General features: G+C 47.4%; 1 protein-coding gene and 1 pseudogene across 12 annotated transcripts in view; one reads left to right on the forward strand and one right to left on the reverse strand.

The window, feature by feature from the left end:
- Positions 1-26,474, forward strand: part of SPIDR (scaffold protein involved in DNA repair) — a 331,517-nt gene that overhangs the window by 298,799 nt on the left and 6,244 nt on the right. For 10 of the 12 annotated variants that reach the window (XM_024742596.1, XM_024742599.1, XM_024742604.1 and 7 more), the window contains 6 exons: positions 9,111-9,195; positions 10,141-10,284; positions 10,376-10,435; positions 11,732-11,936; positions 13,249-13,395; positions 26,092-26,185. In XM_024742596.1, the coding sequence (XP_024598364.1) occupies positions 9,111-9,195; positions 10,141-10,284; positions 10,376-10,435; positions 11,732-11,936; positions 13,249-13,395; positions 26,092-26,185 (735 nt within the window). Of the gene's footprint in view, positions 1-9,110; positions 9,196-10,140; positions 10,285-10,375; positions 10,436-11,731; positions 11,937-12,037; positions 12,361-13,248; positions 13,396-24,489; positions 24,917-26,091; positions 26,186-26,474 lie in introns of those variants that run through there. The other 2 variants (XR_003002947.1, XM_024742602.1) reach the window with 2 other exon arrangements.
- LOC112398145 (mortality factor 4-like protein 1 pseudogene) lies at positions 4,691-7,004 on the reverse strand (annotated as a pseudogene).

A 26,474-nucleotide genomic window follows, 5' to 3' on the forward strand; every position in this document is an offset into this window, starting at 1 on the left:
AGTTTGCTCATGATCTCCTGGGCCATCTGGTAGTGTCTGCTCCGGCAGCCAAACCTCTGAAGGAAATGCGTTTCAGTATCAAGGCAAAAGTTTGTTTAGTTGATTCGAGGTTGTCTCGTGTATGTATGAGGGTGACATAAAAGGACGTAAGGTGACACAAGCTACCTTCTGGAAGACAGTCGAGGGCACAGAGGGAGACGGAGGGAGGGAGGTAGATGGTAGAGAATGGATCTTGAGTGGTGCACTTCCAGGCTTCATGGTCTCAGGACCCCTTAATACTCGTCAAAATTACTGAGACCCCCAAGGAGATCTTTTTAATGTGGTTATATTTATCAATAACTACTATATTAGAAAATAAAATGGAAAAAATTAAATATTTATTAGTTCACCTAAAAATCCTAAAAATAAACCCATTAAATAATAACATAAATAGAATTTTTATGAAAAATATTTTCTAAACCAAGACAACCTTAGTGAGAAGAGTAGCCTTATTTTATGTTTTCTGCAGATCTCTTTAATGTCTGGACTAACAGAAAACGATGGATTGTCATCTCTGCTCTGCATTCAGTCAGTCCTGTATTGTACATAGTGTAGCCTCTAGAAAACTCCACTGTACACTCATGAGAGAAGGGGAAATAAGGTCCCAGGACATAGTTCTGGCCTTGTGGGTCCCTTGAAAGGGTCTTACAGACCCAGGGGTCTCCAGACCCCACTTTCAGAATCCCTGGTCTGAAATATTCCATCTCCAGGTAACCTGTCTTATTAGAAAGCCATGAGTACTACATAACAGTAGGTACAGAGAAATTAGCAACTGCACGGAAAAATTTTAGGAACATTTTACAACCAATATAAAATGCTTCGTTTAAAAAAAATAATCTGAGATCTCTGAGGATGAGTTAATCAGTGAACAGGTCGCGTCCCATCTTGAGGGTGACGTCACCATTGTGGTTTAAATCTTCTGCAGCAAATTCCACTCCACCCACACCCAAAAGAAAGTGATTCAGGCAGTCTTAGATTATCCGGTGAAGATTTGGGAGTAGTTAGATGAGGCAGTATCAGATGGAAAAATAACTCTAAAATAACATAGAAAACAGGCCTGGTGAGCAGGCGTGTCGGGGAACAACCTGGTGAGCTCAGGGAGAGCTCTCCGCCGTGCTTCCTCCCCAGGGGCTGCAGCCGGGGACCTGCTTCCAGGCGACACTGGCCATCGCCCTCGGTACAGGGAGGCTGCGCCAGTCTATAAAATCAGTGTGAAATATGTACATTCAGCATCCTTTCGGGTAGTGGTGAGGCCAGAGCCCCTGCTCCTTCCCCGTCTATCTCTGATGTTCCTAAAACTCCTCTTGCTGTCGTCCTCAGGCACACTCTGTTCTCGTGGCCTCTTCTTTGCGCCAGGCAGCCCTGCCGTGGCTGCCCCAGGACTAGCCCCGGTCCTCTTCCTCTTGTCAGAGCAGCTGAGAGCGTCGGGGTAAGGGTTAGAGGCTGCCTTTCTCAGCCAGAAATTCAGCAGTTGATGTGGGGTCTCGGCTCGATCGTTTTCCCTGGAGGGCAAACCTGGGCTCTCGTCCGTCCAGGAGAGACACCTGCATGTGGGCATAATTTCAGACTCTTATGCTGAATTTGTGAGACTTTCTTCGGAGATGGCCTCAAGTCGGTCTCCTCGCTTTGTGACTCATTTGTGTGTTTTCTACTTAGATTTTTACAGCTTCCAGAATATCCCACAAACAACAAAATGCAGGCAACAGAATGGGTTTTCTCATTCTAAGAAATCAGTAACTTTGCTCCAGGTAAGTATCTCTATCTGTGTACTAACCCTTAATAATCTTTGCAGCACTTTTTTCTCTCTTAGGGAGCTGGTAATTATTAAAACAACAAATCAGGGCTTCCCTGGTGGCACAGTGGTTGGGAGTCCGCCTGCCGGTGCGGGGGGCACGGGTTCGTGCCCCGGTCCGGGCAGATCCCACATGCCACGGAGCGGCTGGGCCCGTGAGCCATGGCCGCTGGGCCTGTGCATCTGGAGTCTGTGCTCCGCAGCGGGAGGGGCCGCAGCAGTGAGAGGCCCGCGTACCACAAAAAAACAAAAAACAAAAAATCAACAAATCAGAAAATGTTTTTGAAGTTAACTACAGTGCTCTGTATTTGTAATTTTTTTACTTGCAAATGAGTTGGAAAACGTTGTCTTGTTTTGTTTTAATCAATACCCCAAGGCCTTTGCGCATGAACAAGGTATTCAGCCAGCCAGGCTTGTGTCTCAGCCTGTAGAAGGCATGTGTGCCAGGCGGCTGGCTGTTTCCAGCTACCTCGTGCTGCTGCACCCTCCCAGAAAGCCTGCGCTGCTCCCACCCGCCTCAGCCGCTGCAGGTTTAGAAGTGGGAGAATCAGAGTCCTGCAGGGAGCACAGCGGGGCCAGGAGGTTTCAGGGCTCACCTGCAGTGCAGATGAAGGCGTCCGCTCTGCGCCCCATCAGGCTCCAGGCCCCCCAGAGCGAACACCCAGCTCCAGAAGCACGGGGAGTGGGAGCCCCGAGGCCTGGCCGTGAGAAGCAGTATTCCCGCTGACCTGCCACCTCTGCTGCCGTCGCAAGTCTCAAGCAGTCGGGTTAGATTCAAAGAGTATGGTGCGGCCAGCCTCCTCCGGCTCTCCTGGGGGGTCTCCCCAAGTGAAGATGTGCGAGAAGGCACCTCTTAACACTTGCAGCAGCTGGTCACACTCAGAGGCGGCCTTTGCCTTGGAGAGAGTGGAAGAGCTGAGCCCGCCCTAGAGGAGGCCCTGGGTCCTGGGCCACAGGGACTGTCTGGGGGAGTGTGCTCGGCTCCCTCCAGGTCACTCCAGTCACCAGCCGTGTTTGCCTTCGCAAAGGTCACTTTTCAAGTTTACCCACCTTTCCCACTAGGAAAGTTCATCTTTAGGTAATTTTTCTAAAAGTCTAAGATTAAGTGAAGGCAGCTGCAGTAAAAGCCTGTTGGCAGATAGATTATGACCTGTTTCTTGAGGAAATTAAGGTATCCTTTCTCCATTATTTGCTCACAAGGTTATATGGAAGACAAAGAGTATTTGAAATTTAGACTTTCCCAGACTTAGCAAATAGATAATAAAAGTCTGACTCTCTCTCAGTAGTATTCTGCCACTTTCTGAAGTCACCAAGACGGCCAGTCCAGTTGGTGAAAGCAGGCGCTTAGCTTCAAGCAGATGTGCACAGAATGACAAGGGGTGTGTTTGTTTTTTCTCTGCAAGTCCACCTGGATTAGTAGTTTTTGTGGTCCTGGCCCAGCTTTTCTTTGAGTAGTTTCATCATCGGGCTGGGGGTTGGGGAGAAAGACGGAAGAAATGAGAGAAATTGGTCTGCACGTGACCTTTAAGTGTCAGCCCTTTTCTCTTCATCCAGCTTTGCCAGCGTTCTGTCGCCAGCATCACGCCCTGACGCTCTTCACGTGCTGTTTATCGTATTTGCTGTCCTGGATGTCCTCTCAGAGGGTTTTTTCTATATCAGCGTGTTTGAAGTTAAATGTTAGATTCTGGTAGAGTACTTTAAAAGTACTAAGGAAAAGGAAAAAGACAGAAAGGAAGAAATAAAACTGTCTCTACTTTGGATGACGTGATGGTCTATGTCGAAAATCCCAAGGAATCTACAAAAGAAAAAGAAAAAATTCCTAAAACTAGTAAGTCAGTTCAGCAAAGTAGCAGCATACAAGATTAACATTCACAAGTCAGTCACATTTCTATATACTGGCAATGAACCCTTGAAAACCAAAATTAAAAATACAGCATTTACAGTTGCCCAAAAAGGAGTATTTAGGTATAAATCTAACAAAACATGTCAAGACTTGTATGCTGCAAACGACAAAACACTGATTAAAGAAACCAGAGAAGATCTAAATAAATGGAAAGGTGTCAATGTTCGTGGAGTGGAAGACTCAACATTGTAAAGATGCTGTAGTTCTCCCCAAAAGATGGTATAGGCTTGACGCAAAACCCATTAAAGTCTCAGCAAAAGTTTTCGTAGATATGTCCAGGCCTATTCTAAAGTTTTTTTTTCTTTTTGAAATTTAAGGAAAAAATTTATTGAAGATCTGAAAAACAATTTCTAAAATACTGACTTTTCCAGAAAACTAGCTACACAGTGCATTGTGTCTATCGTGTTAAAACGTGATTAGACACAAATATAAAAACCATGAAACAAGCCACCACTCTGACAATCTGAGCAAAGATAAAATGCCTAAGGAACAACATGAATGACTTGCAAAGGATGGGCTCTTCACTGTAAGCACCATAAAAAAGCGGGGAGCGCAAATGGATGAGTGTTTTCAGTTATACACACGGAATTGAACTTTTGGCACTAGGAATCAGAGCATTTTGTCATATAGCATTAACACGTATTGTGAAAGTGCGTAGTGTCAAAGGAATAGAACCACCAGCATTCAAACGCAGCTTTGTCAGCTAAGCAGTGAAACACTCTACAGTACGTCTGTCTGTTGTCTGTCATTGAAAGCACTGGTAGCAACTTTGAAATAAAAAAAAAAAGAAAAGAAAAAAAGGAGCTGTAACCCCTTTTATTTTCTGTTTAAAATCAAACAGAAAACAAACATCATTTCTGTTATACACTAACGTTTCCAAAGTACATCATTTGTACAAGAGAAGGACTAACGAAAATGTGTTTACAGAGATCCAAACATGAGGGCGTACAAGCGCCTCACACAGGTTTCCACTCGTACTCGGGAGGAGCCACTTCATAATCACTGGCACTGAGCAGAGTTCTTCGCCAAGTGTTCTAGGAAATCATGAAGATAATTCAGTAATAAAGCAAGGCTCTTCTCATCCAGAGGTGTGTAGGCCAACATTGCTCCAATACGTACAAATAATCTCAGTAGATGTGGCGCTGCATGCACCTTGGACATGGCGCATCAGGGTGATCTGCAAGGATTTCAGCATACCGCGGTCTCTCATGTTTGCAGAGCAGCTGAGTGCCCAGCATTACACTGAAGTATTCCTTGATCCCTGCCACAACTTCATTAACAGCATACTCCTTATTTTCTGTGTTTCTTCAAGATGTCTTGTAGTTTGCAGAATCCTCTAGAATGGAATCCACATTCTTCTTATCAGGAAGATAAAAGAGCTCTTTTTGCCAGGTAATTAAGTCCCGGTCTTCAACAAGCCATGGTTTTAGTTCTTCAGGAATCTTTACTTAAACTTCAACTCTGTTCATGAATGTTTCCTCATTTTCAACAGTAGAAGCTACTCGGGCCCTTTCCTCGCAAGGAGACTGAGGTGTCTCACTCGTACTACCACCATCTCCATTTCCAGGTGTTTTCTGTTTGTTCTTTTTTGTTTTCACTTCAACATTTTTCTGTTGCAAACCAGAAGTCTTCCTTCCGGGGCAGCCCCTCTCATCTTGCCCTCTGCGTACTGCTCCTGATTGGCTTTGCTTGGAAATGCAAAGGAACTTGAGTAGATAAAACAGCTTTGAAAAAAGGATAAAGTGGGAGGAATCACACCCAATTTCAAAACTTAGGATATGGCTACAAGAAACTGCGGCATTGTTGGAGGGATGACTCTCTGATCAGTGGAGAGAACTTGGGAAGCGGCCTGTGGGATTATGGCCAAATGATTCCTGACCAAGGTGCAAACAAAGCAATCTGGTGGAGGAAGGATAGTCTTCAACTAACTGGACATATATGGGCAAAAAATTAATCTCAGCCTAAATCTCATACCTCACAATAGATCTTAGGTTTAAGTATAAAACATAAAACTATAAAGAAAACCTTTGGGACTTATCAAGTAAAAAGTTCTGAGATGTGACAACAAAAGCAAGACAAGCTACAGACCGTGAGAAAATATTTGCAAACCTTATATCGTAGACTATATAATGAAGTCTCAGAACTCAACAGTAAAACACACACACACACACACACACACACACACACACACACCACATAATCAGTCCAGTTAGAAAATGGGCAAAGGACATGAAGAGACATTTCCAAAGAGGACATCACATGGCAGATAAACACATGGAAAGGTGTTTGACGTCACTGTTATTAAGAAAAAGCACGTCAAGACCATGGTGAGATGTTACCATGCTCCTAAACAACTAAACGTGAAAAACTAAAGTGAACAACAGTGAGAGCACCGGGTGCCATTGAGGATGTGAAGAAACCATCTCTCACATGTTGCAGGTGGGCGTGTAAGGTGGTGTGGCCCCCCAGGAACAGAGTTGGCAGTTCCTTTGAAAACTGAACATACTTATCAGAGCAGCTGCACTCCTGGGCATTTATCCAGAGAAACAAATATCTGCATTCACACAGAAATCTGTACCCAAGTGTTTGTAATAGCCACAAACTGGAAACAACCCAGATGTTCCTCAGAGGTGAATGGTAAACAAGCTGTGTCACATCCACACCATGGATAGCACTCAGCAGTAAAAAGGGACAAGCTGCTGATGCCACAGCAGCTTGGATGGATCTCAGATACATTGTGCTGAATGACAAAAGCCAACTCAACATGCCATGCACCACACGACTCTGTTTATGCAAGGTTCTCAGAAGTTGTGTGGGTGTGTATGAGACTGTATGAGTGCTGGTTATTCGTTCACCGAGTCTCCAACCCCTCGTGTGGGCTGGCGCTTCAGTGCCTATACTTCAGCGAGCTGTGTGGAAAGAAGCAGGATGTTCAGGGCAGGAGCGGGTGGACGATCCCCGGAAGAGAGGCGCAGCGGGCCCCCAGCGTCCACCCAGTGTCCAGCCAGCTGCCTCTGAACCTCAACTGGCCCTGGTCGCCCAGCCCTGTCCAGTCACCCACACAAACAGCTTCTGTCAGGAGAGGGAGAGAGTGAATTTCCCTCGTGTGTCCCCCTTCGCTTACCGCTTTTGTGCTTGATTTGGACCCAGAATCTTGGTGTTGGCTGTAGGCCACGCCCTGCGGGCCACGATGCTGTTGTGTTTGGTGTGAGGGGCTGAAAGACCGTGGGAAGCTTTGAGTCTTGTTCTCCGTGATGCTGAGACCCTCATTCTCAGTTCTGAGTGTTTCGACTTTGTTAACCGCTGAATCCTAAGCACTTAAAATAGTACTTGCTCTTAGGGCTTCCCTGGTGGCACAGTGGTTGAGAGTCCGCCTGCCGATGCAGGGGACACGGGTCCGTGCCCCGGTCCGGGAGGATCCCGCATACCGCGGAGCGGCTGCGCCCGTGGGCCATGGCCCCTGAGCCTGCGTGTCTGGAGCCTGTGCTCTGCAACGGGAGAGGCCACAGCAGTGAGAGGCCCGCGTACCGCAAAAAAAAAAAAAAAAATAGTACTTGCTCTTAAATGTTGAGAGAAATAAGAATATGTAACATTAATTATTAAGGCCACAAGCTTTTTAAAAAGTAAACAACATTATTATATATAAACATTGTTAAGGGATTTCCCTGGTAGTGCAGTGGTTAAGAATCTGCCTGCCAATGCAGGGGACACGGGTTCGAGCCCAAGTCCGGGAAGATCCCACATGCCGCGGAGCAACTAAGCCCGTGTGCCACAACTACTGAGCCCACGCGCCTAGAGCCCGTGCTCCGCAACAAGAGAAGCCACCGCAATGAGAAAGCCGCACACCACAACGAAGAGTAGCCCCCGCTTGCTGCAACTAGAGAAAGCCACATGCAGCAACAAAGACCCAACAAGAAAGACCCAATGCAGCCAAAAATAAAAATAAATAAATCGATTAAACATTGCTGAAACTTAAGGCAAAGTCTAAGAAGTCTTTATGATGTATATTCTTTTTTTTTTTTTGCAACTAAAACGGGATTTTTTAAATTGTAAAATGTACATGACATGAAGTTTTCCACCTTAGCTATTTTTAAGTGGCACTAAGTACCTTCACATTGTTGTGCGACCGTCACTACCATCCACCTCCAGAACTTTCTCATCTTCCCAAAGTGAAGCTGTGTCCCCAGGAAACACTGGCTCCCCAGCCCGTTAACTGCTGTCTGTCTCTGTGAATTTGTTTGGTGTAGGGACCTCGTATAAGTGGACTCATACACTATTTGTCTTTTTGTGTCTGGCTATATTCTTTATTTTAGATAACTTATTGATAATTTTTTTATTCTATGAGTGACACGTATCTGTTTTGCAAAATATAGGAAATACATAAACCAAAGGAAGAAAATAAACGTCACCTTTAAGTTCTACTTAGATAACCACTAACATTTTTTTATCTTTTAGAGAGAGAGATACATTATAATTTGTTGTCTGCTTTTCACTTAGCAGGGTATCATGAATATCTTTCCGTGTCCTTAAATATTTTCTGTGTAACCATTTCTCTTCCGCCTCTCTTCCGGGGATCGCCTCATAATTTTTTATAGTTTTTTTAGTTGAAGTATAGTTGATTTACAGGGTTTCAGGTGTACAGCAAAATGGTTCAGTTATACATGTACAGATATATATATATTCTTTTTCAGATTCTTTTCCATTATAGTTACTACAATATACTGAGTGTAGTTTCCTGTGCTATACCATAGGTCCTTGTTGTTTATTTTATATATAGTAGTATGTGTCTGTCAGTCCCAAACTCCTAATATATGCCTCTCCCTTTCCTTTCTGGTAACCGTAAGCTTGTTGTCTATGTCTGTGAGTCTATTTCTGTTTTGTAAATAAGTTCATTTGTATCATTTTTTTACATTCCACATATAAGTGATATCATATGATATTTGTCCTTCTGTTTGTGACTTACTTCACTTAGTATGTTGATTTCTAGGTCCATCCACGTTGCTGCAAATGGCATTATTTCATTCTTTTCTATGGCTGAGTAGTATTCCATTGTATATGGGCACCACAGCTTCTTTATCCACTCCTCCATCGATGGACATTTAAGTTGCTTCCGTGTCTTGGCTATTGTAAATTGTGCTGCTGTGAACATTGGGATGCGTGTGTCTTTTCGAATTAGAGTTTTCTCCAGGTATATCAGAGGCATCGTAATTTAATGAACAGTCTCCTTCCTGTTCTCGTGCAGTCAGGTTCCAAGGTCTGTCTGTGTGCCCCTGACTTCACCGTCCTGAATGGTGGTTCCTTGGCGTTTGGCCTGGTGTCTGTGGAGCAGGTCTGCCTGTGAGCAGCTCACTGACCAGGCATCTCTTCTTTTTCCAGGATGACAGAGCTTTTCAGTTTGATTGACACCATGTGGCCTCCAGTGGCGCCTCTGAAAGCACCAGGCCATGGGCCAGCCTTCGAGGTAAGCCCAGCATTGCAGCGTCCCCCAACCCCACACCCCCCATCGCACCTGCTCTGTGGCCACCAGGCGCTGAGCCAGTGCCAGCCCACAGTGCACATCCCCAAGAAGCCCAGGTCCAGAGGGTAGGAGCCGGTACAGAGATCCAGACCCACTCGCCTCGCTCACAGGCTGCGGCCTGGCTGCCTTCCACACGGTGCCGCACGCATGCCTCCTGAGGTTACCTTACGCGACACCTCTCGACCCCCATCGTCAAGGGCCACTGTGAACTGAGGGTCTCAGCCTCGCACCGAACAAGAAGCAGGTGGCTTCCCCGCCACCTTCCTGTCAGTAGTAGAACCAACACTTAGTCACCAATTAGAGCAAAAACTCAGTAAACAAAACCATGGGTATCGGTTCAGCTGCCAGCTCAGCCAGGGGTTTCCCTTTCCTTCCTCATCACATTGCTTATGGCAGCCAGTTGCTCACAGGTAGCAAAATCGAGCGATGAAAATGTGCCCCTACTCCCCACCCCGAGCCCTGTCCAGCAGGCTGGCAGCGCATGCTTTGGGCTTTAGTCCCCAAGCTGAGAACTGGGGCTGCCGTGCTTGTGTGGTAGCTAACTATCTAGCACAGGCCGAGACAGTGGCTCTGTCCTGTGCTAGACCAGCAGCCTAGTGGTCAGGAATGCCATTTCTAGATTACTTCCGGGGAAGAAGTTTCTAAATGGTGTCTTCAGTGTACTCTGAAGAATAAACTTCTAAAATGAAGTCTTGAATTGGTAATAAACTCAAAAGCACAGATGTTCTTATGCTTGTTTCCGGAGAGAAACAACATAACCCGTCTCTTACAGAGCCTTCCAGAGAAACAGCCTGCATCTGTGAATAAAGAGGTCTTTATTAAAGAGTAGGTTTATATTAATAGTGTATTTGAGTCTTTTAACAATACATTCGCCTTCATTTTAAACAGGAAAAAACTCATCTGCCTCCTCCTAGCTTCTGTTACATCCTCACTGCTCATCCAAACCTGGGACAAATTGATGCAATTGAAGAAGACTCTATTTCGAAGCTTTACCAGCCTCCGATTCCCCGCTCCTTAAGAGAAATTCTCCAGGTGGCGTCTTTGTTTGTACCCTGGTCTCAGTTACTTTGCTGTGTCCGTGAGCTTGGGGAGACATTCCTCTCTGTTTTCAATACCTTTCCAGACTGATGGCCCCTGTACCCGTTGCAGTTTCTATGCCAGAGTGATTTACCAAAGACCACAGGTAATCCATCTCTCTTTTCTCAAATCGTGTTGTGAAACTGCTGCAGTACCAAAAGAGAAAAACACTGCTGAACTTGAGCTGTGTGCACTCTGCTGACACGGTGGTCAGTCCATTCCTTGTGCAGGTGGGGCTGCCGCCCCTGGTGAAGCGCTGGGCGTGCAGCCGCCAGGGGGAACCCGCCCGGCTCTCAGACCGGGCATGTCGGCCCCTTTCTGACACAGGCAGGCTGTAGAAAGGAAGGAGCAGCTGAAGCCTCCTTTCCGGGGTGAAAGTAGGAGTCTCAGGATGGAGCTCAGCCATTTCTAAGGTCTCTTTCTTCCACAGTCGAGAGGAGCCTGTGGTCGCTGGGAGGCCTCAGGCAGCTCTCTGGGGCAGCACCCAAGTCAGAGGGCCGAGGCCAGGGGAGGGGTGCTCTCGGCCCACGAGTGCGCACCCTCAGTCCTGCAGGAGCCTCCACTGGACCTTAACTCAGAGCTGGACAGCCGCGTGTCACAGCCACTCCCTGTTCGCTTGTAGGCACTTGAGAGAGAATCAGCACTGTCCCGGAACTTTCTCTAACTTCCTGTGTGTAATCACCCTCTCAACCACGTGAGCACTCTCCCCCCACCCAAGTCACAGCTCCTGACCATGCCGCCACCTCCTCCGCCCGGTCGTGTCAGCCGCCATGCCATGTGGGATCCGCAGCCTTCCTACAGGGGCCTTCCCAGCCAAACCCTTGTCCCCATTTGCATCTACTGGATCCTAATGGCAGAGTGGCATTATGTCCTAATCACCTCCCGAAGGCCCCATCTCCCATTACCATAACATCACGTTGGAGTTTAGGACTCCAACATATGAACTGGTGGGGCGGGGAGAGGCAGAGGAGGGGGACATAAACATTCAGTTCGTAACTATTCCTAACCCTTGGGAAGCTCGTATCTAGCAGGAGAGAAGAGTGTGTGTGCTGACGGTAAGGCAGTGTGATGATATGTGAACACGTGGCATTGGGAGGAAGGGCATGGCTTCTTCCTGGTGGGTCAGAGGGCAAGCAGAGTGGAGCCAGGGACGGGCAGGTCTCCCCCCGCAAAGGAGCCCTTAAACCAGCTGCAAGGTGGGAGCTCACAGGGCTCAGCCGTGTCCTGGGGGCTGCTGACCAAGACACACAAAGGCTATTGCATGTTTTGAAATACTTATTGAAATGATACCGGAAACTGTTAGTATTAATACTAATCATCTAAGATTATTGCTTTTAAAAAATAATGTTGGCTCTAAGAAAGGCTTTTAAGTTAACAGCCTGACTGGGTCTTTGAATTACAGGGAAACAGTTCGCTTCTGGAGCCAAGGGAGCTGTGGCTGGTGGTGACCGATGTTACTCTGCAAACACAGGACGAGGGCTCGGGTCTCCCCAAAACCATGCCTGTGCGCGTGGCCCCCTCATGCGTGCTGGGCCAGGAAGTCCGGGACACGCTCTCTGAGGCCACCTCCAAGAGCTTCTTCTTCAGGGATGCTCTCCGAGACCAGGGTATGCTTTCCTCTTACTGACGGCTCTGATGTGGTGACTGAGAGATGCCAGAAAATGGCTTTGTGGATTCTTGATGCCTCTGTCTTGCTCTGGAAATGCAGGCCCCATCCCGAAGTCCACTGCGGACAAGACCCCTGTGATGGCCACATGGACAGAACCAGAACCCCCTGCATGCAGTGCCGGCACAGCAGCAGGAGATGCCAGTGGTCACTCAAGGGTGGTCTGTTGGGGTCACACTTTACAGGTGCAGAAGCCACCTGAAGCCACTGCCTGGCGCATCACTTTTGAAAACAAATGAAAAGCTAGAACATTTAAACACGTGCTTTCGTCCCTCAGTATCCACCCCTCTGCGGACACCAAGACCTGCAGGTGCTCAGGTCCCTTCTGTAAAATGGTGGTATCTGCATATGAGCTGCACACATCCTCCCTTTTTTTTAAAAAAATAAATTTATTTATTTATTTTTGGCTGTGGGGCTTCGTTGCTGTGCATGGGCTTTCTCTAGTTGCGGCGAGCGGGGGCTACTCTTTGTTGCCGTGAGTAGGCTTCTCATTGCGGGGGCTTCTCTTGTTGTGGAGCACGGGCTTTAGTAGTTGTGGCACATGGGCTCAGTAGTTGCAGCACACGGGCTCTAGAGTGCAGGCTCAGTAGTTGTGACCCACGGGCTTAGTTGCTGTGCGGCTTGTGGGATCTTCCCGGCCCAGGGCTCGAACCCGTGTCCCCTGCATTGGCAGGCAGATTCTTAACCACTGCGCCACCAGGGAAGCCCTCCTCCCACACTTTAAATCTTCTCCAGATCACTTACGATACCTAATACGATGTCAGTGCTGTGTAAATACTTGCCGGTGTGCAGCAAATTCAGATTTTGCTTTCTGGAACTTTTTTTCCAAATATTTTCCATCCGCCGTTGTTTGAATCTGTGCTAGTTTGAATCTGCAGATGCAGAACCTGCAGATGCAGAGACCTAACTGTATGCTTAGATTAGTCAGTACTTTCTTCCAGGAATCAAAGTAGGATCCTGCCTAGACTATATATTTTTCAGTGTATATAACTTGCATGACACAGGATTTGCCTTTATGAATGGAATTTGAACGCAGTGTTTGTGTGCTCTTACAGCTTAGTGCACAAGGCTTTGGGCTTCCTTTCTGCACGGTGCCGTGTCTCTGGACACACAGGGGCCGCACAGTGGTGCCCTTGGCTCCCCCAGCCCCCCCAGCTCCCAGGTGGCTGGCAGAGGACACATCTCTATTGTCAGGAGAACTCACTTGTTTCAAACCTCAGAGCTGCAATAATCTGAAGTGTCTCTGTTGGCAGGTCAGCTTGTTTGTGTTGGACGAACTGTCCTCCTGCTTCCAAAGCCCCACCTGGGTGTGGCCTCTGGTGCCTGGGAGCTGACGAGCCCTGTGAGGCTGGATGAGCTGGATTCTGTCACTCGGGTCAACTCCATTTGCAGCGTCCAAGGTGGGTAGTCGATTTAGATGGAAGAGGTATTTGTATTTCCTTAAGTATCACACTTACCTTATATTCATTTGCTCATTTGTTCATCGAGTATTTGTTGCGTGCCTGACATTGGATGCGTGACAAAGACGCGACCAGAGACAGGACGGCAGCCTTCCGTGCTCCAAGTGCCTGTCGCCCTTCCGTGCTCCAAGTGCCTGTCGCCAGGACCTCACCTGTAGGAGGCACAGACAGGAGCCCTGAGCCGAGATGGCAGGGGAGGGGGGGCTGGTCAGGTGCAGGGTGGGGGCAGGAGGAGAGCAGGGCTTACAAAGGCTGCTGACAGGGCAGGTGGATAAGCGCCAGAGTCTGGGAAGAGGCTGCAGGGGCATCTGGAGGGGCCGGAGGGGCTGCGGCCTCAGGTAGCACCCAGGGTGGGGGGCGAAACAGGGCAAGGAAGTAGACCTGCAGGTGGATTAGTCAGGAGGGAAACTGACAGGTAGGGTAACAAATTCAGTACAGGGGAGCGAGACGTGGACGGAGGGCAGGAATGTCTGTGAAAGCAATTTGCTGAACTAATTTCCAAAAAGTACAGAAATTCCAAAAGTAACATTGAGGGCCTGTCTCTTCCACCCTTGGACCACTAGATGCCTGAACCCCACTGTGGTTTTTATGAACAGCAAAAGCTGTGATGCCACTGATGCTTGAACCCACAGTCCCTGCGTGCTTGTGAGGTTGAGCACGTGTTCATCGTGTTGAGGCCGTTTGGATTTTCCCTTCTTTGCGTCTCCTTTTCCCGTTAGTACCGAAACATAACTGCTACAGCCTGGTGGTCCTGAAGAAGTCAGGCTCTGTCACCTGTGTCCGGGTCCCCACTTTCTCATCTCTGCAACAGGGATAACAGGACTGACCCCAAAGCCTTGCTGAGGAGTAAATGAGCTGGTGGTGAAGGCGGACATTCAGTGCTCCGTGCTCCGGGCGGCAGGCTGCGGGCGGCAGGCTGCAGGCGGCTGGCTGGGGGCTGGAGGCAGTGACGGCAGGGGTGGGGCGCCAGGGCCCTCAGGATTGCTCTGGCAGAGTTGGTCAAGGCCTTCCAGACAGGAGAGGGCACGTGGAGAACGCCGGGCAGCCGTGAGAGCTTCGTGTGCTGGCGGAGCGGGGCTGTCGTGGGCAGGCTGGCCCTGTGCTGTTCTGCCGTCCCCGGCCGTGTTAACGAGGTGGGATGGTCAGATTTTTGTCTTAAATGAAGCGATTCTTTCAGCACCACGGATGGATCGACTGTGGTGCAAAGCCGGGGCTGGCTGTTGGCAGGAAGATGATTGCGCTGCTGTTTGGAGGAGCACGGGGGAGGGTGGCCGCGAGGCTGGAGGCCGAGAGGGCCAAACTCGAGCAGTCTCAGGCAGCCTGTCCACAGCCTGTGGTTTCCAGCTGGCCGCCGAGAGGCTCCCATCCCCTCACCTCTCTCAGAGCGGGGTCGCTCCCGGGCGCAGAGCAGGGAAGGATGAGGAAGCAGCCCCCAAGTGACAGTCCCCACCCCTCCCACTTTGGCTTTAGGAGACCGCAGGCATCGCCACCACCCAAAGCACCATTTTATGAGAAAGTGCACCTGAAGAGCTGGCTTCCTGAGGAGGGTTTGGAACCTGACCCACTCTTACCTGCAGCCAGGGAGTAAGAAGCACAGAGGTGCAAGCAGAGGAGAATGTGTAGACACTTGTAGGGACAGAGAGAAGACCCGAGTTTTCTGAAGACCCTAATATTTTTTGTTTTTGTTTTTTTGTTTTTTGAGGTTTTTTTTGCGGTACGTGGGCCTCTCACTGTCGTGGCCTCTCCCGTTGCGGAGCACAGGCTCCGGATGCGCAGGCTCAGCGGCCGTGACTCACGGGTCCAGCTGCTCTGCGGCATGTGGGATCCTCCTGGACCGGGGCACGAAGCCGTGTCCCCTGCATCGGCAGGCGGACTCTCAGCCACTGCGCCACCAGGGAAGCCCCTAATATTTTTAAAAAATAATAATTTATAGTGAGATTTACAGAACACAAACTTAACCATTTTAAAGTGAGAAGCTCAGTGGCAGTCCATTTATAGGGTTGTGCAGCCACCTCCTATTTTACATTTTGGCTTTTGTCATCTGAGTGGCTTTGAAGACAAAGTGGCAGTCTGGTTTTCAATCACAGTGTCATTGAGATGAAACTCACCCTTTTAAAGTGTACAGCTCGCTGTTTCTAGTGTGTTCACACAGTTGTGCAAGCACACGCACTGACTAGCCCCAGGGAGGAACCCGTGTCTGTCCGCAGTCATGCCCCGTCCCCGCCCAGCCCCTGGCTTCTGCTTCCCTACCTTCAGTCTCATGGACACTCACGCACATGAATCCTGCACTGTGTGCTCCTTGGTTTCTGGGGCTTTCCCTCAGCAGAACCTTTCCGAGGCATTTCTCAGGCTGCATTCCTTTCTGTGGCTGAGTATCCCAGTGTACGGGCAGACCCTGTTTTGTTCAAACATTCATCAGTTGGTGCACATCTTTTTTGATACTGTGATTCATGCTGCTGTGGATATTCATGTAAGGCCTTTGGGTGGACATGTATTTTCCGCTCTTTGGGTGTATTCCTGTTGTTTCAGATGGTGTTCGTGTGGGCCGTGATCGTAAGTAGAGAGCAGCAGCAGAACCAGGAGGAAGCTGTGCTCCCTCCAGAGAAGGTAACCCTTCCGAGGGACAGAACTGAGGCTGAGATTGGGCCCTCCCGGCGCAGACAGCATGATCACAGGGCAGTGTCGGGAAGCGTGGCCCACGGTGAGAGATCCGGTGTCCACTGTGGCCTCTCTGGAGAAGGGCAGTGTCGATGGAGGGTCTCTGGCCAGCAGCACCCGTGGAGCGACACCTGGGCAGTGGAGGGAGAGCTGGGCCAGCAAAGTCCTCCTCGTGCCCCCAGAGCAGAGCTCTGCGACAGGTCGCATCCCCTGTGCTTCATGTCCTCACCAGCATTTGGTGTTCGCAGGGCTTTAGATTGTCAGCCATTCTGACAGGTGTGTGATGGTGCCTCATTGCTATTTTAGTTTGCGTTTCCCTGACCACGTGGGACGTGGAGCGACTTTTCACGTGCTCATTTCCATGTGTATATCTTCTGTGGTGAGGTGTCTGTGAAGCGCTTTGGTCCATTTTTTATTCAGGTTGTTCATTTTCTTATTGAGTTTTAAGAGTTTTTTCATGTGTTTTGGATAACGGCCCTTTGTCAGATAGGTCTTTTGCAAATATTTTTTCCTGTCCTTGGCTTGTCTCTTCATTTTCTTAACAGCGTCTGTAGACCAGTTTTAATTTTAATGAAGTCCAACATCAACTTGTTTTTTTCATGAATTGTGTTTTTGGTGAATCTAAACACTTGTTATCTGATCCAAGGTCACCCAGATTTTCTCCTGTTTTCTTCTAGGAGTTGTATAGTTTTGCATTTTACACTTAAGTCTATGATCCATTTTCAGTTAAATTTTGTGAAAGGTGTAAGGTCTTTCTGGATTCATTTTTTTCCCATGTGTTTTGTCAGTTGTTCTGTCACTGTTGAAAAGGCTGTCCTTTCTCTATTGAAATGTCAAAGATCAGTCGACTATATTTATGTGGGTCTATTTCTAGGCTCTCTGTTCTGTTGCACTGACTTATTTGTTCTCTCACTGCTACAGCACTGTCCTGATTACGGCAGCGCTGGTGTGTGTAGTCCTCCAGCGTGTTCTTCATTATTGTCTTGGCTATTCTAGGTCTTTGTCTCTTCCACATAAACTTTAAAATCGGTTTGTTGGGGGCTTCCCTGGTGGCGCAGTGGTTGAGAGTCTGCCTGCCGATGCAGGGGACGCGGGTTCGTGCCCCGGTCTGGGAAGATCCCACATGCCGCGGAGCGGCTGGGCCCGTGAGCCATGGCCGCTGAGCCTGCGCGTCGGGAGCCTGTGCTCCGGAGCGGGAGAGGCCACAGCAGTGAGAGGCCCGCGTACCGCCAAAAAAAAAAAAAAAAATCGGTTTGTTGGTATCCACAGAATAACTTGCTGGGATTTTGACTGGGATCGTGTTGAATCTGTAGAGCAACTTAGAAAAAATGTACATCTTAACGTAAACATGGAATATCTCACCATTGATTTCTTTCAGCAGAGTTTTATACTTTTCCTCATATAGATCTTGTACATATTTTGCTACACTTATACCTAAGTATTTCATTTATTTTAGCTAATGTAAATGGTGTTGTGTGTTTTTAATTTCAAATTCCCTCGTTTATTGTTAGTATATAGGAAAGCAATTGACTTTTGTATTTTAACCGTGTATCCTACAACCTAGCTACAAACATGTTTGTGGTTCTCGATTTTTTTGTTGTTGATTCTTTGGGATATTCTACAGAGAAAACTGTCATCTGTGGACAGGAGAGTGTTTTTCTTCATTCCCGACCTGTATACATTTTATTTCCTGTTCTGGCCTCTGGCATAAACTGGGACTCCCAGCACCAGGTTGCATAGAAGCAGTGAGAGGGGACTTCCTTGCCCTGTTGCTCCTCTTAAGGAGAAAGCATCAACTTTCTTTCTCACCATTAGGTAATGATGTTAGCTGTAGGGGGTTTGTTTGTTTGTTGTCTTTTCTGCTAAAGATCATCTCTTTATTCCACACATTGAAGGAAAAGAACCCTGCTCTTCTCCTACTGCTCTCTTCCTTCCCCTGCAGTTGGTTCTGCGTGTTGCTAAGGTCAGTACTGTCCTGTAGCTGTAAAGCCTTGCACTTTGTCTACAGGTTGATCCTCAAAGATGAAAATCAATACATGGTATTTTGGGACTTCCCTTGGTGGTCTGGTGGTTAAGACTTCGCCTTCCAGTGCAAGGGGTGTGGGTTCAATCCCTGGTTGGGGAGCTAAGATCCCACATGCCTCACTGCCAAAAAAACAAAACGTAAATCAGAAGCAATATTGTAACAAATTAAATAATGACTTTAAAAATGGTCCACATGAAAAAAACCTTTAAAAATGGTATTTTCATTATTATGATTATATAAATACTTTTAGCTGAACTAGTCTACACACTCTAGTTCCTTTCTTCTATGGTTTTTTTCATGGAGCTTTACGTTGACTTTTATTTTCCTAGCACTGCCTGCCCTACACCCTAATTTTCTCCCAAATTCTCAAAAAACGGTGACAAATCTTTGGAGTCATCCTTTTCCTTTGTAATCTCCCTCCTGGAGCCTTCTGTCCCTCTGAACCAATCTTGACTAGTTGCTCTGTTGTCAGCTATTGTCCTGGGCCTCCCTTCTATTTATCATTTAGGTTCGATTCATTCTTTCCTAAATCACGTAACTTCTTTATTGGTTTATTCTGTCTGTAGGTTTTTTGTAAATTTCTTTACCAAGTTGTGGAAACCCCCTCTAGGCTACTGAGAGTTTTTATCATGAACGGGTGTTGGATTTTGTCCAGCACTTTTTCTGCATCTATTGATATATGATCATATGATTTTTCTTTAGTCTGTTGATATGATAAATTACAGTAATTGATTTTTTAAATACTGAACCAGCCTTATAAACCTGTAATAAATCCCATTTTGTCATGGTATAATCCTTTTTTTATATAGTTGGATTAGATTGCTAATATTGTTAAGGGCTTTTGTAACTATGTTCATGAGAGATATTGGTCTGTAGTTTTCCTTTCATGTAATGTCTTTATCTGGATTTGGTACTAGGTGAATGCTGTCCTCAGAGGACGAGTTAGGAAATATTCCTTCTGCTACTATCTTCATGGAAGAAATTATAGAGTATTGGTATAATTCCTTTCTTAAACGTTTGATAGAATTTATCAGTGAACCCATCTGGGCCTGGTGCTTTCTGTTTTGGAAGGTTATGAATTATTGATTCAATTGCTTTAATATAGGCTTACCTTGTTTTATTGAGCTTGGTAGATCCTGCATTTTGCACAAATCGAAGTTTTGTGGCATCCCTGTGTCAAGCGAGTCTTTCAGTGCTATTTTTCAACGGCATTTTGCTCACTTTGTGTCTTGGTGTCACGTTCTGGTAATTTGTGCAATATTTCAGATTTTTCCATTATGACTACGTTTGCTGTGGCGATCTGTGGTCAGTGATGTTTGATGCTACTGTTACAAAAACATCATGACTTGCTGAAGGCTCAGCTGATGGTCAGCATAGTTTAGCAATTAAGTATTCTTTAATTAAGTGGGTTTTTAAAGACCTAATGTATTTTTTGCACACTTAGTAGACTACAGTATAGTGTAGACATAACTTTTATATGCACTGGGAACCTCCCAAATTCATGTGACTCGTTTATGGCAGTATTCGCTTTATTGTGGTGAGTGGTCTGGATCCGAGCCCACGGTATCTCTGAGGTGTGCCCGTAGGTCTCGGCCTATTCAGATCACTAGTTTCTTCTTGTGGGAGTTTTTGCAGATTGTGTCTTTCAAGGAATTGGTCCATTTCACTTAAGTTATTGAATTTGGGTGCATAGAGTTATTTCTGACATTCCTTTATTATCCTTTTAATTATTCCTTTATGGTCCTTTTATTACTGATCCATGGGATCAGTAATGATGGCCCCTCTTTCATTTCTGATATAAATAATTTGTTTCTTCTCTCTTTTATCCTTGGTTATCCTAGCTAGAAGTTTATTAATTTTTATTGACCTTTTCAAAGAACCAACTTTTGGGTTTCTTGATTTTTTCCTACTGATTTCCTGTTTTCAATGTCACTGATTTCTGCTCTAATTTTTGTTATTGCTTATGTTCTCCCTACTTTGTGTTTTAGTTTGCTTATCTTTTTCTTGTTTCTTAAGATGAAAGCTTAGACTGTCTATTTTAGATGTTTTCAAATATTTACATTTAGTGCTGTAAACTTCTCTAAGCACTGCTTTTGCTGCATCCCACACGTTTTGATGTGTTTTTGTTTTCATTTAGTTCGAGGTATTTTTAGATTTCTCTTGAGATTTTTTCTTTGACCCAGACCCGCGTGTTATTTAGAAGTGCACTGTTTAATCTCCAAGCGTTTGGGGTTCCTTTCTGTTACTGATTCTGTTTAATTCCATCGTGGCTTAGGAGCACAGTTAGTATGATTTTTATACCTTTAAATGTGTTAAGGTGTGTTTTGTGGCCCAGGATGTAGTCTGTCTGGATGAATGTCCCATGAGAGCTTGAGAGGAAGGTGTGTCCTTCTCTTGTCGGATGGAGGCATCTGTAAACATCAGTCAGAACTGGGGAAGGTGCTACTCAGTTCAACTATGTCTTTATGATTTTCTGCCTGTGGATCTGTCGGTCACTGGTAAGGGGACTTGAGGTCTCCAAACACAATATATAAAATACAGCCGTGGGCTTCCCTGGTGGCGCAGCGGTTGAGAGTCCGCCTGCCGATGCAGGGGACGCGGGTTCGTGCCCCGGTCCGGGAGGATCCCACACGCCGCAGAGCGGCTGGGCCTGTGAGCCATGGCCGCTGAGCCTGCGTGTCGGAGCCTGTGCACCGCAATGGGAGAGGACACAACGGTGAGAGGCCCGCGTACCGCAAAAAAAAACAATAAAATGCAGCCATGGGTCTCTTTCTCTCCTCGCAGTTCTGTCAGTTGGCTTCACGTGGTTTTAGCAGCCTGTTGTTAGGCAGACACACATTAAGGACAGATACGTCTCCTGGGAGAACAGACCCCTTTCCCTCTCGATCCCTGATGCTTTTCCTTGCTCCGAAGTCGGCTGTGTCTGAAATTAATGTAGCTCCAGTTTTCTCTTATTAGCATGAGCATAATATACCTTTTTCTATCCCTTTGCTTTTCATCTCTGTGTGTCTTTGTGTTTGAAGCAGATTTCTTGTAGACACTGTAGAGGTGGCTCACATTTTTTGTCCGCTCTTAAGAGTCTGTTTCTTATATTTAGACCATTCACATTTAAAGTGAATATTTATATCATTGGGTTAAGATCTATCATACGTATATTTGTTTTCTGTTCCTTGCTCTTGTTTCTTTTTTTGTTTTCCATTTTCTTCCTGCCTTTTCTCTTTTTTTTCTCCCCCTTGGCTGCACCAGGTGGGATCTTAGTTCCCCGACCAGGGATCAAACCCAGGCCCTCGGCAGTGGAGGTGCCAGGTCCTAACTACTGGATGCCAGGGAAGTCCCTGCCATTTCTCATCTTAATTGAGCATTCTGTGTGATTCCATTTTCTCCTCTCAGTATGTCAATTATACTTCTAGAAAAAATTTTTAGTGGTTGCCCTAGAGTTTGCAGTGTACACTTAGAAGCAGTCAAATCCACTTTCAGATAACACTGCCTGCTTCAGGGTGTAGCCACATTACCAATCTCTCCCTCAGTCCCTTATAACAGCTGTCATTCACTTCACTTACAAGGCATAACACTGAACCCATCATTGTTAGAGATCAGTTTAGAACCACAAAGGTTAAAGATTTTACTTTACCCCCATTTATTCCTTTTCCAGTGCCCTTCTTTTCCTTTATGTAGGTCCAATTTCTGACCTGTATCATTTCATTACCTTCATTACCATTTTAACGTTGAGCACTCTGTGGGTCTCTCTGAAGCTGTCCTGCAGGCGTGCAGGTGGGTCAGATGGATGTGTACAGACTGTTATCACAGTGCAGCCAGGTCCTCCGAGAAGGCCCAGCTAACTAGGGATTAAGAGAAGATGAAGCCCAGCTGCAAAAACCAGGGATTGGCCCAGCCTCCCACACAGGAGCCCCCAGCCAAGGCAGAGGCCATGCAGGAACCAGCTCCCAGATGGACACAGGGACGGGATCCCCTGCCCTCCAGCCAGCCGTGGGCTGGCCCAGACTGGATTCCATCAAATCCAGGATAGCCCCTCAGCCGTGCTGTGCTCTGCCCTGCCCAGCCTGCCCCAGGAGGGGCTCTCAGTTGGCCTCAGGGTCTCCCTCGGCCGCCTGGACCTGGCAGGACAGCAAGCGTGTTCCCTGAGCAGAGCTGGGATGGATGCAGGGAGTGGCCTGTGCGTCAGTCACTCGCTGAGAACCCGCAGCACCTGCCAGGAAGACGTCTCCAGGAGGTGACGGCGCCCACGGCCTCCTTGCCCGAAAGGCGGCTCCAGAGCCGCGGGGACTTCCTTCCAGTCTCTTTTTGGGGACAGCTTTGCAGTTGGTTTTATCTTCCTTGCCCCACTTGACACTTTGTATCTGCCGCTTGCTGGTGGGTGGTGATCTTCCCTGCACTGTGCAGGGGGTGCGGTCACGCAGGGGGCAGAGTCCTGTCCTCAAACCGGGTGTCGCCCTTGACCTAGAAGAAGGTCCTGAGCCCCAACTTCTTTCAGCCAGAAAGAAGGGCGGGGACAGTGTGGCAGAGAGCTGGCCACCCACGAAGGATGGGCCGGAGTGCTTCCCATAGGACCCTCAGGAAGGACCTTTCACAAAGTCGTTTTCATAAACATGGGATACACCTTCCCAAGCCTAATTACAAGAGGTTTCTGTAAATGAGACAAAGAATGTAAAGGCTTTTAACAGCAAACTGCAGCAATTTGCCAGATTTCTCAAACCCTAACAACAGTTGTTGTTTTCCTTCTGATGCTTCTTTAAGTGAATGTCCTAGATACTAAAGGTTAATAGTACAACTCCCACCTGTCCCCTGGGTTGCCAGAAGGGATTGCCAGTGGTGTGGAGACCCCAGATGAAATGTATTTCCTCAGACTGTGCCTCCTTCCCTAATTGGAAGGAAATTGCTTAATCCCATGTAAGTGTAAATGCTGTTAACACCCAAAGATATTCTAGGGTAAAGGAAACTGTGGTTTGTAGCAGTCTTCTTTTTCTTAATTCATTTAGCAGACCTGCCAAGGACTGTGTGAGCCTCTGTGCTGACACCCCCTGGGGTGGGAGCCCTCCCCGCAACCTGGACTCTTGACATTCATGAAGACACACCTTCGGCTGTATTATGAGCTCTTATTGGCTTAACTTTTCATTGCTTTGACTCAATCTTGATTAGATTTGCAAGAACAATGAAATTAGCTGGGCAGCCTTTTAAAAATCAAGCTGTATTATTTTCATTTTGCAAAAGCCATTCAAGGACGCATTGCATGAATGCATTTTGATAAATTGAGCCTACTTAGTTCTCATCATTCTGTTTTATCCTCTACAAATAAATTTTCTCCTAATGTTTGTTCTAGTGGAGAATGAAATTCTTCACTCCAAGAGTGTGAAGGATGACTCTTCTATCTTTCTGGAAACCTAGGTCACATCTTACTTTTTTTCAAATGTCTAATTTCACCACTTCCAACAAGGATGGTCTGTGATTGCAGTGAATCTTGATGGTATATACAGTGCTTCACATTCCAAGAAAATCAGACCAACTCAGTCCCCTGTTTAAAATTCCCTTCTGTCTCCTCATCCCTTCCAAGACCAAGTCTGGAATCCCCAGCGAGACCCTGGATGGTCCTGGCCTGCCAGCCTGCGGACTTCACAGCGGTCTCACCTGCCTCTTCTTCCTGCCTGTTTGGCCTCCAGCCCCACCTCAGGGTGAAGAGTGGGCCTGTGCCTCTCCCTACGTGCAGCCCCTCCTCGGGTCCATTCTTTCGGGAAGTCTTCCCTGACACTTAGGCCAGCCTAGAGGCCTCTCTTTTGCACCATTTCTCAATTTAGCATTTATTTCATGGTTTTCTTTAATAAACGGATTTTTTTTAGAGCAGTTTTGGGTTCACAGCAAAACCGAGCAGAAGGTACAGAGCTTTTCCACGTTCCCCAACCCCCATACACACACAGCCTCGCCCGCTGTCAGCATCCCCCCTGGATAGTTGATGACTGTGATCGACACGCCATCATCATCCAGAGTCCATAGTTTACAGCAGGGTTCACTCTTGGTGTTGTCATTTTATGGATTTAGACACTTCGGACATGTAGCCATCATTACAGCATCATACAGAACAGTTTCCCTGGCCTAAAACCCTCTGCGCTCCACCTCCTCAGCCCTCTCTCCCGCTTAATACCCGGAAACCACTGATCTTTTCACCATCTGTACAGCTTTGCTTTTTCCAGTGTGTCCTACAGTTGGAATCATACAGTGTGTAGCCTTTTGAGCTTGGCTTTTTTCACTTAGTAATACACATTTAAGGTCCCTTCATGTCTTTTCGTGGCTCGAGAACTCATTTTTTAAAAATCATTGAATAACATTCCACTTTCTAGATAAACCAGAGCTTATGTATCCATCCAGCTACTGAAGGACATCTTGGTTGCTTCCGTGTTTGGTAATCCTGAATAAAGCTGCTGTAAACATCCACGTGCCGGTGCTGATGTGGACACACGTTTTCAGCTCCTCTGTGTAGATACCAAGGAGCGAGATTGTTTGATTGTATGGTAAGACTGTGTTTAATTTTGTAAGAAGTTGCCAAACTGTTCCAGAGTGGCTGCACCATTTGCGTCCCCACCAGCACTGATGAGAGTTCCTGTTGCTCCACATCCTCACCAGCATTCGGTGCTGTCAGTGTGTGGGCTGTGGCCGTTCTCGTAGGTGTGCCGCGGTGTCTCGTTGCTGTGTTCGTCTGCATTTCCCTCAAGACGTGACGCTGAACATCTTTTCACATGCTTTCCTGCTGTCTCTGTATCTTCTCCAGTGAGGTGTCTGTTCAAGTCTTTGGCCCAATTTTTAATCAGGTTATTCTGATTCTTATTGTTGAGGTTTTTTGTTGTTGTTGTTTTTTGGGGGGTGGGGTGGGGCTGTGCTGCACGGCATATGGGATCTTAGTTTCCCAACCAGGGCTCGAACCCGTGCTCCCTGTATTGGAAAGAGGATTCTTAACCACTGGACCACCAGGGAAGTCCCTTTACTGTTGAGTTTTAAAAGTTCTAATATACTTCGGATGGCAGTCCTTGATCAGAGTGTCTTCTGCAGATATTTTCTCCCATATTTCATGATCTTTTTACTTGTTATTTGTTTATCTGCTTTTCCAGCCTGACTGGCGTCCATGAAAGTGTAGATTGTGGCATCTACCCTATGTTCAAAGTGCTATGTGTGTATCCCACACTAAAGAGCATTGTACGTATTTGTTTGTTGAATAAATAAACCACAAACGTTGGAGTAAAAAAGAAATGAGGGAACCAGAGAAATCACATAAGAAGAGATACTGACAAACCAATAAGCATATTTCTCTTTCCGTACCGAAGAAGCGGAGCCTAAGCTGTGGAGCTCCAGCCTTACCGTCCGGCAGGCAGTGCTGCCTGTGAGCGCCAGTGCAGTGGGCGGGCGTGGGCGGCAGGGGTCGGAGGTTCTGTGGGAAGTGCCTCTGAAAGGGGTTCTGCCATCTCTGTGCTCACGTGCTTGGACGCAGTAACCCCACTCCATGAGCGCATCCTAAGAGAAGGGTCCAGCACGGAAGGAGCCACGTAGACAAATGCCCACCGCCTCGGGCCAGGGCAGTTTGGAGGCCTGGTGTCCAGTCAGGAGAGTGGCCGAGAGAACCGGGACCTAAGGGGACAGCCATGCAGCAGCCTAAGGGCAGGACGAGACGGAGCAGGGATGGGGTGCTCGTCACGGCCTCAGAACATGCACGTTGGAAAAAGGCAAAAACGAAAATACTTGGTTAGTAATATGCCTGAGCTTTAAAACCTGCTCTTTGTTGTAATTTTGTGCCATGAATGGAAATTATAAAAAGCTTAGGAACATTTATATAAACTCACAAATGAGAAGCAAACCTGGGGCACCTCATGTTACCGTCTGTGACCTGAGGGGCAAAGAGAAGTTGGGGGACAGAGCCGCCTCTGAGCCCGGGTCTGCTTCCCTGGGCCTAGGCGCTGTGGTCGCCGTGGACGAGAGCACCGCCTGCTCGTGGCCTGCGTGTGACCTGTGTGGCGGTGAGAGACTGGAACGGAGGCCGGAAGACAGGTAGGGGCAGCGGCAGCAGCAGCCCGGGACCCCACTGCCTTGTGCCTCGGGCCAGGGGCCGGGCCCAGGGCACATGGAGGAGGCCGGGCGCCGTGTTTTCTCTCCTCACGACTGGGGTTCTGCGGTTCCCCGAGGCTCTTCCTGTCTTAAAAGAGGGAAGAGCCAGGTTTCCTCAGCTTCTTTGTTATCAGGCGGGAGAAAAAGAACTCGGGGCTAACACGAATGTGAGACACACTTGGTGACGGCACAGCCGACCTCTGCAAGCAGACATCCCTGCCCAGCCTTACCG

Source organism: Neophocaena asiaeorientalis, unplaced genomic scaffold (assembly GCF_003031525.2).
Source record: "Neophocaena asiaeorientalis asiaeorientalis breed wild unplaced genomic scaffold, Neophocaena_asiaeorientalis_V1.1 scaffold226, whole genome shotgun sequence".
Classification (NCBI taxonomy): domain Eukaryota; kingdom Metazoa; phylum Chordata; class Mammalia; order Artiodactyla; family Phocoenidae; genus Neophocaena; species Neophocaena asiaeorientalis.